This window comes from Glycine max, chromosome 7 (assembly GCF_000004515.6).
Source record: "Glycine max cultivar Williams 82 chromosome 7, Glycine_max_v4.0, whole genome shotgun sequence".
NCBI classification, from domain to species: Eukaryota; Viridiplantae; Streptophyta; class Magnoliopsida; order Fabales; family Fabaceae; genus Glycine; species Glycine max.
Window position 1 is genome coordinate 37,545,308 of NC_038243.2, and position 15,998 is coordinate 37,561,305.

General features: G+C 28.8%; 1 protein-coding gene across 1 annotated transcript; it reads right to left on the reverse strand.

The window, feature by feature from the left end:
* Positions 1-898: 898 nt before the first annotated feature.
* LOC100799091 (rac-like GTP-binding protein RAC13) lies at positions 899-3,536 on the reverse strand. Its single transcript, XM_003529309.5, has 7 exons — positions 3,267-3,536; positions 3,043-3,130; positions 2,842-2,951; positions 2,674-2,737; positions 2,012-2,076; positions 1,851-1,916; positions 899-1,285 (listed from the first exon to the last, which is right to left on the reverse strand). The coding sequence occupies exons 1-7, from the start codon at positions 3,363-3,365 to the stop codon at positions 1,187-1,189; spliced, it is 591 nt and encodes a 196-aa protein (XP_003529357.1). The 5' UTR covers positions 3,366-3,536; the 3' UTR covers positions 899-1,186.
* Between the last annotated feature and the right edge of the window lie 12,462 nt (positions 3,537-15,998).

Genomic DNA, 15,998 nt, shown 5'->3' on the forward strand with positions numbered 1-15,998 from the left:
AGCTCCTACTGAAGTTGGCCAAAGAAAACCTAACTGTCATCATCTAAAATTTTTTATTGGATTTAAAAATCCAAACAAATATCTAATTCATATCCAATTAATTGGATTTGATTTAAAATCCAAAAAAAAATTAGATTTAGATATGAAACCAGACCATTTAAATGGATTTAAAATGGATTAGATTGAATTGGATATGGATTGATTTTATATATTTGAATTTTTTTACACAACCCTAGCCATAATAATCCTTGGTTCCCCATTTCAATCATGGTTTTAATATTTAGTTACACATGAACTATTCTTGGTGCACAAGCAATTACTGGAGCATAATTACATTACCATTTGTCACTTCCAGTTCCAAGTGGACCAGATGTACAATAAATTTCTATATATTTTTTATATTTAGATGCAGTGTGTCCTCCTTTTAAGGAGAAATATTCGAATAAACTTAATATACTTAGTTAGGTAGCTCATAATATTATTGATTAACATATTATAATAATTAATCAATAATATATATAATTGATGTAGTGCATCTAACACGCCTACACTACTTATGCAGTAATGCAGAGTAATTTTGCATGAATACAATGCATTTACATACAACTAATCAAATGTATTAAAATAATATAAAAGTAGTAACTCCATATCAAAGTTATGTTAGTGTTTATATATAGATATTGTATTCACGTATAAGTTACTTACTAATGGAGGTCTTTTTTTTTTTTTTTTTGAAAACGCCTGGTCAAATGTCAGAGATTACAATAAACACATTATGTTGCTTGAATTAACTTATTCACCATGACTAGTAAGCTCGCCATTCTTTTTTTGTTAATTTTGATTTGACCAAACCCAAACGAAAGCAACAAGGTAGAAACTAGAATCAGAAAATCAAGAATTGCAGAAGGGATTTTCAATTTCAAATTGGAGACCTCTTTTTGTACTAAAAGTATTGAAATACAGAGCCGCAGCTAGACACTGCAAAATAAAATAATTAATTGAACAATGTAACACTTAAGCTCATTTGCCATCGTTTACAATTCAAGAGGAATCTAAAGTTCTTCACAGATATTATCCAAAAACCCACAGGCTCTTTATATATGTAGATCACAAAAACTAAAAAGCATTGGACTTGACTTCTGCTCTATAAATGATTTGGGGTGAAAGATAACTGAATAATGAAATATCAGAGGAAAGGACAGGTCTTTTTCTTGCGTGGTTTCTTCTTTGGCTTTGGTGGCCTCAATGCAACCTTTATTGCAGCATCAAAAACTGTCTTCACATTCTGCAAACAACACAAAGAGAGAATTCTAACAATCTCTTCAATGTACTTTACTTCCCAATTTGGATTCAGAGATCATCGGTTTCTAACTTGCATGATTAAATGGAATACATAGAAACAAAAGTGTAATCTATATGCACTGTGAGTGTAAAACTATTTTACACAGATTTTGAATAAGAATTCACCAGACTCTTCACAATAGAAAAATGTTTCATGAACATCCATTATGCTATAAAACAATTAGAGAGGAAAAAAAAAAGAGAAAAATATAAGTATTATAGGATTTACGATGTAGTAGGAGGAAAGATAAAAAAAAATAAAAGAATTGATAGAGTTTAAAATAAGTGGGTGTTTGTATATTATTGTTCTTCACCATATTACCACATCATACTTTTGCAATATGATGTGACAACATGGTAGATTCTTATTGAATAAACAATTTTACACTAATACATATAAATTAAACTTTAGAGACAATGTTTTCTTTAACTTCATCTCAATATACAGCTTGGATTCACTTCAAAATATGGCTCAAAATAGTTGAATCCAATGAAGTTAAGGTATTTACCTGCTGTGTTTTGGAGCTGCACTCAATATAAGTGACTGCACCAATCATTTTCTTCAGTTCTTCACCCTGCTCACAACAATCATCGTTAAATCCATTACACATGCAAAAGAATTTCAGTTTCAATATAGGCTTTTTGTTTGCTTAATTTGATGAGGACATGCCTGAGCAGTTGTTATTCGTGCGGATCCCGGATGATCAATCAGAAATTGCTTGTCATCTCGCAAATCTGTGCATACATGATATTTAAATGGAAACTTGTATTAGGTCTGTAGTTCATCGACAAAAGTTTTAAGTATTGCTTGTTTTGTAAGCAACGACCAGATGAAATTTTACAAGATATTTGATGATGTTACACATGAAACTGATTGAAGTTAAATACATAAAGTAAATAAAGTAATAGTTGCCAGACATAGTTTATTTTATGGGATTAATGAGTGTAATCTTTGTCGATCAATTAACCAAAAAATAAAATGAAAAAGTTTATTATGGCTGATTTTTGTAACTTGGTCTTGGTGTTACTTCCTCTGTTTCCTGCCATGGCACATAAGTCTTAACATTCAATTGGATTTATGTTGATGACAATTGCATCTATTGAAGATTCACAGGAGGATTGGTGTAGTGTCAATAATGCATAACTAAAACAATTATACATTAAAAATTGAGAATCAGCACAAAACTTTGTCTTTTGTACACACAAACTGAACACCTGATATACACAATTTTATTATTTGCCTTAAAAGCAAAATAGTGAAAAAAAAATTTAAATCATTACTTGTCAACTCATGGTGATGAATGTTATGCCACTTCAATGGAATTAACTTACCTAGTTTTGTTCCCACCAGCACTATAGGCACATTTGGAGCATAATGTCTCAGCTCAGGTATCCACTGCTTGTCAAGAATCCAAAATCAATGTGCATATTTATTTTTAATATTTTACAATACAAATCTGAATACAAAGCAAGAGGCATCTGAGGCAGAGAGAAAAGAACCTTTTTGGAGATGTTCTCATAACTGGCTTTGCTGATGAGAGAATAGCACAACAAAAACACATCAGCTCCTCTATAGCTTAAAGGCCTCAGCCTATTGTAATCTTCTTGCCCTACAATCCACAAATTATACCAATTAACTTCACTCATGAATTGGAATTTAATGAGAACGTGAAACATAAAGTTGTAACTTCAGAAACCAACCTGCAGTGTCCCATAAACCAAGATTAACCGTACTACCATCCACGGTTACATTAGCACTGAAATTGTCAAACACTGTTGGAACATAATCCTACCATAGAGAAAAGCAAAGGACAAGAATATTAGCTTCATTACTAGCTCCCTTCAACCATTATTCACCTTCTAATACATGTAATGTATAATATTGAACCTTACATGACTAGCAAATACGGTTAACAAAAACATACCGTGGGAAAGGTATTGCTGGTATAGGATATAAGCATGCATGTCTTTCCCACAGCACCATCTCCAACTGTTACACACTTGATAAACCTGGCTGTACTCATGGTCTTATTTTCTTCTTGTTCTTTTGCAAAATACCCTAATGCTTAGAAACAATTCAAACAATATTTATGAAGAAGTTTGAGGAAGAGATGATGAAAGAAAGGAGGGGGTGGTTATTATGCCTTAACGACCTAGGAGCAAGTGTAGTACCTACTTTAGTTGTGGCTCATGGAATTGATCAAATATTCAAATTTATAAATTGTAATGATTGCCATGAAAAGCATTTCTTTTCTTTAAGTGCAAGGACACAAAACTAGATATGGTGGTAGCAAAGTAGGTATAGTGCTGGCGTTAGTTGGTTAAGTGTGGGAGAAGGGAGGTAATGAATGATGAAAAGCAAAGAATTTGCTTAATTAACCGATACACTATGATGAGATTAAAGAACAAAATGAGTTATAATATGATACAAAGCAAGTCAAATAGTTTGTTGCGGTCTATTTGGTACGTTTTTGTTCTTATTTGGTAGTTATGCTTGAATATGGATTGATTGAACTAGCATCGGTTTTATACTTTTCTTTGTCCCTGGGTCCACTTCTGTTAGAAAAACCCAAAAGTAAATTGCTTTTTACTTCACCTCTTTGCATAACCGATGTAAAAAAGTATACCGAGCCATGAATTATTATCTAATATATACTATGCGAGCAAACATCCCTTCAGGGTATTTATTTTTCTAAATTATCAGATGGGATAAATTTTTCTAAGATATTTCATCACTACTTCAAAGCTATAAATATAAATCATTTTATGATTTTTGTTTCTTTTTTTTTTGGGACGAAGTCATAAAAAATTTCCGATTTCTTTATTTTTTTTTAAATTTGACTTTAAAGTCATAAATTATTTACGACTTCAAAAAATCATAAATAATTTTATTTAAATTAATTTTTTTATTTTTATTTAATACTTTTATATATTATTTTATTTAATATTTTTCTATATTTTTGTATATTATTTTTATTTAATATTTCTTATACTTTTTATATTGTTTTATGTAATATATATGATATTTTATTTAAAATTGAAAAAATATTTCTTTTTAATTGTCAACTATTAAAAAAATTTAAAAAAAATACGAAATTGATATTAACTGCGCTGCATTCCATATAAGTTCAAGACACATAAAGACTACTCTAACTATATTCTGACTGGTGATCAACCCATATATACCTGTACAAAAATAATTAAGTGCATGCTCAACTATTGACCAACTCCTTATAAAGTTTTATTCATTTTGATATGAACGGATTTGATTAACTAATATAATAAGTCTATAATAAAATAATGTATTCGCAATAAAAAAAGATTTTACATAAAAATATTTGTTTGCATTCACATAGAGTTAAAAAAAAAGTTATATTTTCCAACAGATTTTCATCCTTACCAATGGATTTTGTCCATCGGAAATCTTCTTTTGTAGTGAGACTTCTTGGCATTCTTGATTCTTCCTCTCCATTCAATCTACATCTATAACAACTTTTTTATGAAATTTTAGTTTTTAAATGATTATAAAATTAAGTTTAAAGGTATAGTTGTGTCATTAGCTCAGCTCCCAGGTCATGGAACGCATTCTCTTTTTCTTTGACAATATGAAACCTCAACTGCACCCTTCCATTTTCTATCTGGATATATTTCTTTCATGTGAACATTTTTTATTTTCTTCTTCATTTGAAATTAACAAAGTCACTGTCATAACTACCCAACAAATTGCATGAATTCATTCGATCTGCTACAAAATGAAGACCTCGTGTCCAAGACACCAATTGCATGAATTCAATAAACCCAAAAAAGAATAAAATCATCAAACAAGAATGAACTTTCAAAACAGAAATGAAGACATAAAAGAAGCAAACAAGAATTGAGAGAGGGAAAGAGTATACCTTAAACTAATGGTAGACTATGAACATGAAAATCTACTCAGCCTTACCATTGTATAATAACACCATAGTTAATTTGTCATGGAAGCTTGTCTCTGTCATTAACATCATAGTGGTTTGACAAGTCACTCTTTGGTTAACTCATAAGCTGGTGTTGGTGTGGTGACCCAAAATAATTGTTTTTTATTTCTTTTTTTTTTATCCTCACCAATTTATCTACAATCTCTCTAGCTTATTCTTTCGATTCAAAAAATTTCTTTCGGCATACTTTTTAACCAAAAAAAGATAACACATCACAAAAAAAAACATAAAATGAAAATGAAATACCGTTCATTGTTTACAACAAATAATTGATCACATGTGGTATTAAGCAAAATTATCACATCTTCAAGATTTTTTTATTATAGTATAAAATTTTAAATTATTTTTCCTAATCATCAATAAAAAACTATTAAAAAGTAATTGATATCATAGTATATTTTTCACTAATTATGTGACTGCCAACCTGACTAGGATTCTACAGTGTGGTTAAAGTTATGAGCACTGATAGGAGGGTGAAGGATTCTGAAGAGGTTTCCAAGTTTAGGGGATGGATATCAATGGCACTAAATTCTAAGAAATTTTATCATCTGATGTCATTCTAACTGTTACAAGCAATAAAGAAGATTTTGGTGACATCCTTACTAAGATTGGAAGTGCCACCAAATCCAAAAATACTAAGATAGAAAATGGTGTAAGACCAGAAAAGGTGACAAGGAGAGACGTGAGAAGAAAGCGGGGTTAAACATGCAGCCGAGATTAGATACTCAGGGGTATGGTTTATGACAAATGCGAGCTCCATAAGCATACCTCAATTTCTCACTTTTACGTCCCGGGAAATAAAAAAGAATTTGCGAAAGAAAAAAATCTGTGACAAAAAAATTAGCTAACATTGGAAAACATGTTAGTAAATGATCTTGATGATTTTGTGTTTCAAGATTTTGGGAGTGATTATTTGGACAATATTCTCTCTACTTTTTATAAAAGTGGTTATGGATAGAAATATGGAAGTTATTATCATCCTTTAAATCTATTTCTAGTTCTTATAAATTAGTTATTTTTACTTCTTGTCTTTACAATTTTTTTTAGTCCTTAGGAATTATGCTTAAATTTATTGCATAAATTAGATATTATTTTGAATAATAAAAAAATGTTATATGAAATATAAGGATGAAAAATAAAACAAACATAATTTACCAAAGACCTAAAAATAAAATAAATGTTAAATTGAAAATATTTAAGTCCTTTATCAATTATTTGAATATCTTTTTTAAATTCTTACATATATTTTGGACCTAACTTCACAATAGATGAATAGGCACAACAAAATATTTTCTTCTTTTGCCCCTTCGGTACATAATTAGAGTTATGGGTTATGGGTGAGTTTGTTTAATTTTTTAAAAAATAATTTTAAAATAAGTGTTTTATATATGAATCATAAGTTTTTTTTAGATTTATTTCTTAAAATAAATAAAAAAAATTATTTTTTAAGTCGAAACATTTAGATAAACACAATAGAAAAAAAAATACTTATTTTATTAAAATAAATATTTATTTTAAAAAATAAGTTTACAAAATTTACCGTATATCAGGTACCCTTTCTCCATCTTACTACATACAATTAGCTAGCTCAAAACTATAATCGAATATACGACTTAAAAAATTAAGACAGGATGGTTAACTAAACGCATAATATATGGTAGTGATGTAGTTTTTTCGTTTTCTAAAAAATTAATCACTAATATAATTAAGGAGGATACAAACTTTTTTAAAATGTAAGCAATCATAGTTAAACATGTTTAGTTTTTATGTTATTAGTGGTGTTTACTCAAAACTGATTCAGCTTTGACCTGATGAGAATCTCCGTCCTATGTTTTTTCTAGCTTTTTGTGTCATTTACCTAATAATTCCAATCCCTGTTACGCATATTGATCATGATAACTTGTGTATTGCATGGGCGAAAAATATATGTTAAATCTATATTTTTAAATTTTAAATATAAAATATATTAAAATTATGGTTAAAATTTTGAAAATTGATTTCATGCAATATATAATATATTTGATGGTAAAATTTATAAAAGAAATTAAACATTTTTTATTTATATATTCAACTTATTACTTAGATATTAGTATAATTTTATATTAATGAGCAGAGGAAGAATAATGCAAAACCAATGAGCAAAGAAAGAAAATGTAAGAAGGTTAAAAAAGTATATTATTTCACGGATGATTTTTATCCTTCTAACGAACTACCACTTATGTATGTCCAATTGATTGTTAGTGAGACACTTATTAATGTCCCAATTAAGTTTTTTTTTTAATCAATCAAAGAATTTAAAATAATTTATCAACTAAATTAAATCCTCTAATACTAATTAAATTTGTTTAACGGTGTTAGATGACACTAACTAATAATAAAAAGAGATAAATTGATTGATAATATATGATTTTAAGGATTAATTTTTCCTTTTTAAATTTGGGACGAATTTAATATATATTGTAATTTCAAAGACTACATGATTTATATAAAATTAAAAACTTCATAAACTATTTTATCATTCTGTAAATTTCAATGACAACATAATTGATCACTACAATTCAAAAACTAAGTGACACTTGGTTTAATCATTTTTTTATTTTCATTTTTAAAGAAAACAAAAAATATATTTAAAAATATGTTTATTCTAATTTTAAAAACATTTTCATTTCCAACGTTTTCTCTAACAGTGAAAATGCAATGACACCCGTCGTAATTATAACCAATTTCGTTAGCAGCCTCATCAACCCATTCTTCCTTTACCTTCTTCTCCTTCAACCTTCATCTCCCAAACCACCACCTACCTCCAAACTCCATCATCAATGCATCAAACGACCACCACCCACACCTCCAAACACCACACCATAACCCAAACCCACCGCACCGTCCTATCCTCCACAACTACCAACGCTAACTTCGGTGACCCAACCTCCACCATCAAAACGCCACGCGCTGCCGCCTATCATACCAAAATCCAGCCACGCACCGCCACTTATCACAACCGCCACCCAATCTTCAAAGATTTCGTTCCCTTTTAGATAAGTTTCGTGGTGTCCTGATCCGATTGGGGTGGCAAGGTTCGACGCCGACAAAGGGGTGGTTCGACAAAGGGGATGGTTTGACGGCACAGTGAAGGATGGTTACAGTAAACGTTTTTGTCGTTGATAAGGTGTTTGTGGAAATGGCTTAACTAGTTTTTTAATATTTTCATATTTTGAAAATAGAAAATAACAAATCAAAATAAATGTTTTGTAAATCTAAAAAAATTGAAAATAAAAATTATTTTCAAAAAATAAAAATAGAAAATAAGTATTCAAACCGCTACCTAAATTGATTATTCACTCAAAACAAGGTGGCTTGAAATTCAGTCTTCAAAGAATAAAAAAAATTAAGTGGCGTGAAGTAACCACAAGTAGCGTTTCTTGGAACCAAAGAAAGGAGGGTTAGATTATAGAAGAGATTGATTAATAATAGAGAAATGATTGATATTTGGCAGGGTGCCAGGGTGGTATCTTAGAAATATAAATTGTTACCACTGAGAGATAGACTTTAGGATCTATTTATTTTAAGTTGAATATAATAATTTTAACAAAATTAATTTTTAATCGTTAAAAATTAAAAAAGATGTTCAAATTAATTTAAATTATAAATTAATATTATATTAAAAGGTGTATGATGGTGAAAGAAATTGATTTTAAACATACACTGAACATATGCAAATGCATCGTAGTAGTCTTTGGTATGGGTTAAATAACGTTGTTGGCTAGCATTATTCCCTTCCATTATTGCATCCTGTACTCCACTTTTAATATAGTGAGAGTGCTGCAAAACAAATGTCAGACTTGTGTTGTTTGGTAAGGGAAAACTGAAAATTCTAATGGTTTCGGGCTACGATGGTTTTGAATGCATAATTGTTCTTTTCACTCTTCTTTTTCACTAATATACTCTCCTTTTCTTTTTTATTTTTCTAAAATATCCTTCTAAATGTATACTCCCCCCTCATTACTTTCTTCCTGGCATTCTTCGGGAAAACACCTTATCTGAAAATTTAGCAATTACAGCCTAACCTCTTTATTTATAATATTCTTTATACTCGATCATCTTTTTTCAATTGCCCCTTTCTCCTAATTTGAAACATTTTTTTGTTTCTTTTTTGGGTAGGCAAACAAAATTGATACAAAGCATAAGATGTGCCAAAGAAAATACAAAGCATAGGAAGATGAAAACAACCACGGTAAAAACCCAAAGTCGAGCATCTCCCTACCAATCCAATATGACCTTTACCCCACCCATATACACATAAAGCTTATAACATGGAGATCACACTTCCTGCAAGAGAATCTTAATATATAGCTCAACGAAAGCATATACTATGATTCAACATGAAGATGCCAAGACACCAACAAAATACACGTGGTTATGTGTAAAACAGAAACCATAATCATCCTACGGATACATGTATACCTATGTATGTATATTATATCTATATATAGACACCATATAACAATATAACAGAATAGTACAATGCGTATTAAAATGAAAAAAAAAATAACATATTAAAATTAAGAGTGCAATCATATTAGAATGAATAAATATTAATAATTAGTTTATTAATTTAGCTGATTATGTAATAATGTTATAGTCAAGTGATTTTAAGAGAGAAAAATAAAAATATGTAGAGGTCAAGGCTTCGGAAAAATTGGAGAAATCAATTAGGAGATTATAAATACCTGGGATAACTTTTTATTTGGAAGGTTTTCGTGTTTTAACTGTCTTGTTTCTCGCTTGTATATTTTGAAAATCAGGAAATTCCATATTGATCAATAAGTCTATTATAATTTTGAAAGTCGGCAACCCAAGAAGTCCCTAATCGTGAAGAAATATTTTATAAATAAATTGAATGAAAAAACCTTAGGGTTTTGCTCGACACTAAGGTTATGTATGGTAAAATTAGTTAAAAAATTAAATTAGTTGAAAGTTGAAAAGCTAATTTGTAACCGGAAGCTGAAAAATTAACTAATTAAATTATAAGAGTTAAGTAAAACTAATGGTTGAAATAATTAAAAAGTGTAAAATTATAGAAAAATAATAAAATCATGATTTATTTAAAAATAATAACTAGGAAATTGGATAAAAATGAAAGAAAATATTAAAAATTAGAAGTTAAAATTAAGCTAGGGTTTAAAAAACGCTACTTCAAGTAGCATTTCAAAAAACGCTAGAAACTACGAAGACTATGATTGACAAGGCATTTCAACTAGTTTTTAGCTTTTTTTACTAACTGAAAAGTTTATTTGATTATTCAGTAAACAAGTTCTTTTTAGTAGTTTCTTGGTAGCTTCTATCATTTTTTTTAAATGCTACTTGAAGTAACATATTTTTAAAATGTCAGCTTCCAGCTTCTAACTTTTTATATTTTATTCTATTTTTATCCTTAATATATTTATCCAATTTCTTAGTTTTTTTAAAAATAAATCATGATTTTATTATTTTTCCATCATTTTACATTTTTCTCCTACTTCAACAATTAGTTTTATCGAACACTTATAATTTAATAAGTTACATTTTTAGCTATCAGTTAACTTTCTAGCTTCCAACTAGTTTTTCAGTTAGTTTTGTCGAACATAACCAAAGAAGCTACTAAAAAAAATTGTCTACCGAATAGTCAAACAAGTTTTTTAGCTAGTAAACAAAGTTAAAAACTAACTGAAATGTCTTGTCAAATATATCCTAAAAACAATTGAAAATAATAAAGAAAAAGCATAAAGTATTTATGCTATGCACATTGTGAGTTAAATTGATGATGGATCTTATATCAGATAAGTACTTGGACAGGACAAGAAGACAACTATGCGGACGCCAAGCGCAACATAACCTATAAAGTCAAGTATCCTTTTGGTCGTGTACTAACATATTTCGTACAACATGTATCGATCTTCAACATATACAAGTGACAAGAACCATTCATTTGACCATGATTATAGTCAATAAATCCACTTAGTAGGTAATTACTTGATCGGAAACACCTAAATAGGATTAAGAGGCTCAGGAGCACCTAAACAAGATTAAGAGGCGCATTACCTAGACGGTAACCAAAACATGCAAGCCTATAGACCCAAGGCCCAGTTAGGTCAGTATATAAAAGGAGGAGCTCTCCAAGTAAAAGGACTGATTTACTTTTAAGTATTCACTTGGTATCATTAACAACTCTAAGTTGAATCCTAACTTGTGTTTAAGTGTCTTTTGTAGGTATTTCTCTTATTCAGCCTATACACACATAAGAGATGTACTAGTTGTCAATAGAAGAACCATTCGACATAGCTAGTGACCCTTCAGCAAAGAAGATAGTGTTCCACCCATTTGTGCTTATGTATGTATTATCTCACTCTAATTAAAAGGTAACATGTGTTAAAAGATGAGTATATTAAGGGCAAGTTAGTTTTAGCAACAACTATACCTACTCTTTTTTTGGGTAGATTATTCTCTCGCCCATTAAGTTTTATTACTTATTGTATAAGAAATCATGGAAAGAATATATTTATAGGAAAATTATATTCATTTGTTAAATAAATTAAGAAAAAAATATAGAATGTTAAAAAAGTGAGAAGATTTTAAGTGAAATAATGTCCATCATTAATTTAAATTATTTCCATAATTTGATTATTTCTATCTTAACTTTTCTTATTTCCTAAAATCTAGTCTATATTAAAAAAATTATAAAGTCAAAATATTTTTGTTGTATATTTATGTCCTATTAAATTGCTTTTGAACATAATTAAATTGAAATTACATAAATTTATATTCCAGTGATCCAAGACTCTGTTGCATTCACACGTGCTAGAACGGTTTGTTTAGTGATATAACGTGTTTGATTTCTTTCGTGTGTGAAACTCTCTTTGAGGCAACAATAACTTCTCATCATAAGTGAGATTATTTTTTTATCTAATAAGTTAAGAAACATTTGTGGTCTCTAGGACAAAAAAAAATTGACATTGCATATTTAATTTTATATACGTCATTATATTAGAATAAAAGTTTCTTTGTTGCTGTTACAATACAAAAAAGTGGTTTATGAAGATACCGATAAAAAAAAGTGGTTTATGAAGAAATGTTAAAGCCAAGTCTAAGTTTTCTAATCCTCATCAAATCAGTAATATGATATCGTCAATTTTTTTTATTAAATTAAACTAAAAATAATGCAATCAAAGTGTGATATTATTATTTTTAGAAAAATATTAACGATATTCTTTCTCACACTCTTTTTTTAATATTCTCTATAATTAGTTAGAATCTATTAAAGATTGATTAATTTATTTTGTAAGGATGTGTCATATATAATCAACTTATTTCTACAATTAAATGAAGACTATATATTTAATTGTGTATTACATTTCCTTTTGATTATTCCCATTTTAACTTATATTATAGCCATGATTGCTTTCTAGTTTCTATAGATTGCCATATATATTTAACTCATGATTAATTTTTTGATCGATTAAAATAATTTTCACAACTTTGTAAAACAAAAGTTTTGAATGATTACACTATTAATTTAATATTTTCATTATAAAATATTTTTTAATAACTGAAATTGATATTTACTGGTCCTAATTATCTAAATTAATTGAATGCACAATAATTTTTTTGGAAGCAATTGAATGCATAATATGTTGATCATGAATCCTGTTGTTCGAGAGTTCGAGACTCACTAACTTGATTGTTGTGTATATAACTTCTCAATTAAATAGCTTGTTTTAGAAACTCAAATTATGGCTAAAAAAAACGACAACCTGTAAATAAATGTGTATTGATTTCAATGGGAAAAAAAAAAGAGTCATTTTTCAAAAGAAGAAAGGTAGAATAAAAAACAGTAAAATTTTATAATGTAAATATTGCGATAATATTCTCCAACAAATCAGGGAACATCATTCTAGTGGAGGATTGTTTTTTATATGCATAGTATAGATCGATATAGATTCGTAAATTATGGTTCATCAATTAAATATTGTAATACTAATATTCTCTAACAAGTCAGCCAACTCTAGCTTTTCACAAGTGATTGAAACTTATAATGGATGCAGTCACCCTGTGAAAGAAATAACAGGTAAGAAAATAAATAATTTGTAGGAAAATAATAATAATAATATGCATAACTAACTTACATTTTGATCCATGAGAACCATCTCACTGGAGTACATATAAGTTTTTCACGTTTTTGGTTCGTGATTCGTCAAAGTCTGACAACTTTGACAATCAAACTCTATGTGTCTCTTGACATGTGTTAACATTAGAAAAGTTGTCATATTTAGGTGTCATTATCATTGAGGGTATGAAGACAAAGGTTTTAATCGAAAATGCAAAGAAGATTGATATGTTTCTCAAACGATAGTGTGTTTTAATAGCATTACATATGAATTAGGTGAAATTAATTTCTGAAAAAATGAATAAAATTAATTTCAATATTTTTTTTATTTCCTTTATCAACATTCAATATTTCATTAATTTCGGTCATACAATAATTTCTTATTTAATTGTTGTTTCAAGTAGTTGCCGAAAATAATTGTCATTTAATTGTCATGACAGGGGTAAGAAAGCTAGAAAATAAAGTAAGAAATTATTTGAGTCAACAATTAATGTGACAATTATTTTCGGATACTATGTTAGGAATTGTATAGGAGGTTATTGAGTCAAGAATTATTTTTTCTGTTTTTAATTTACAATTCCTAAAATAATCTGGCATTAAATTGTTGTTTATAAACTGATTGAAGATTATTGATTCAATTTTTAATATCAAGATTGTTTTTAATAATTTATAAATATTTTTATAATGTAATGTGGAAAAAATGATAGAGGTCACGTTTTATAATGTAACGTAAAAAAAAAAAAAAAGATAGAGGGTCACGTACATTCATAATTTTATGTGAAAAAAAATGATAAAATTTTAGTAAATTTTTTTAATTAAAAATACTTCTATTAACAGAAGGTTACGTTTTAAATAACTGTCGAAATTAAAGAATATTTTGTTTTTTATACCATGATGTTTTTAAGAAAAATCACGATTTTTTCATCATCAACTATTTTTAATATTATTTACGTTTTCAAATACTGATCATCATGTATGTTAAAAACTATTTAATTGATAATAATAAGAATTCGAATTTTAGAAATTTTATTAGTTAATTGTCTATTAATGCCATTTACTAATTGTGTATTTGATAAGTGATGTTTGTATGATTGACATTTGGTATTTCAAGTTTTTTTAAGGGATTGGCTTGTGTATATAGATACAGATACATTGTTTAATTTAGGTTTTATTACTATTATTAGTAAGTTGATTATATTTTTCAAAATTTATTATATTATTTAGTTTATTATATTAACAGTACACAATTTTTTTTTACTGCATAACAGTTTAAACAACAAGTTAAAAAGCTTAAAAAGCCCATCAAAACAGGTTCTTTTGATACTCCGCCGCAGTGAAATGTCACGGTCACGACACATAAATAGAAGAGCGGGAGGTCGGCGGCGACACAAGGGCGATTCACGGCGGAGGAAGTCGCAGAGTGTCCACCCAAACACCTCGGAAAATGCTCCGCAACAGGCCACACCATCGTGCTGGAGGGCTTGTTCGCTCAACGCAATCACGGTTGCGACGACCGCTATTTATAACATAGATCTTATCTCTGAAAATTATGTATCGCAACATATCTGATAAGTATCAAGTGCTTTTTTTCTCTCTTTTAAATATCTCGGTTAGGGATAGTCATTGGATACATATTCACATCATATCCGTATCAGATACGTCTCCGATACGAATACGGGAGCAATTTATGCCTATGCGTGCATCAGAGATCCCAAGTCTACAAATCAAAAAGTATAACCGTCGACCCCAACAAAAGAAAACTCTCCAGAAGATGAACCTCGTATCCAACCGTACAACACCAACCAAACGTGAACAGGTGTTGGGTTCGAATTGTTGTTTTCCGAGCAAGCACGAATCTAAGGGTAGAGAAAGGAGGTTCCTTTGATTAAAATGAGGTTTAGGGTTTGCTGATATCAATTAAGAACAAGATTGACTATTGAGGGTTTACGGGATTGAGATTTTCTTTAACATGACTCTTGTAGATGTTGAGATGCATGATAGGGTTTTAGACACATAAGACAAAACGTTGGGGGTATGATGCAATTGGTAGATTTGCATATAAGGGAAGTGTTTTTCTTTTTCTTTTTTTCAAAAGAATATGAGGACAAAAGTGATGAGGGAGGAGTGTGCATTTATAAGGGTATTTTAGGGAAATAAAAAGAAAGGAAAAGTGTATTAGTAAAAAGGAAAAGTGAAAATAGCAGTTGCCTTTGAATATTGGGGTCTTTTCTGTACCCTATAAGCAATGACATTATTATGTCCATTCCACAAAATAATCTAGACTCTCTATTTTAGTATGTCATACATGGATTTATTCGTTAATAGAGAAACAGAAATAGTCTTACTCTTTTATATAGTAAATACTTTCTTTAATTTTTTAATAAAAAATATATTTTTAAATACTTAAAATTAGTCTTAAATAATTGATGTCATCAACAAAATAACAGGAAAAAAAATAATTGAAATATATTTTTAATCCCAACATAATTATGGATTCTTTTGCTTTTAACTCCTACCAAAAATTTATCTTTCATACTTGCGAA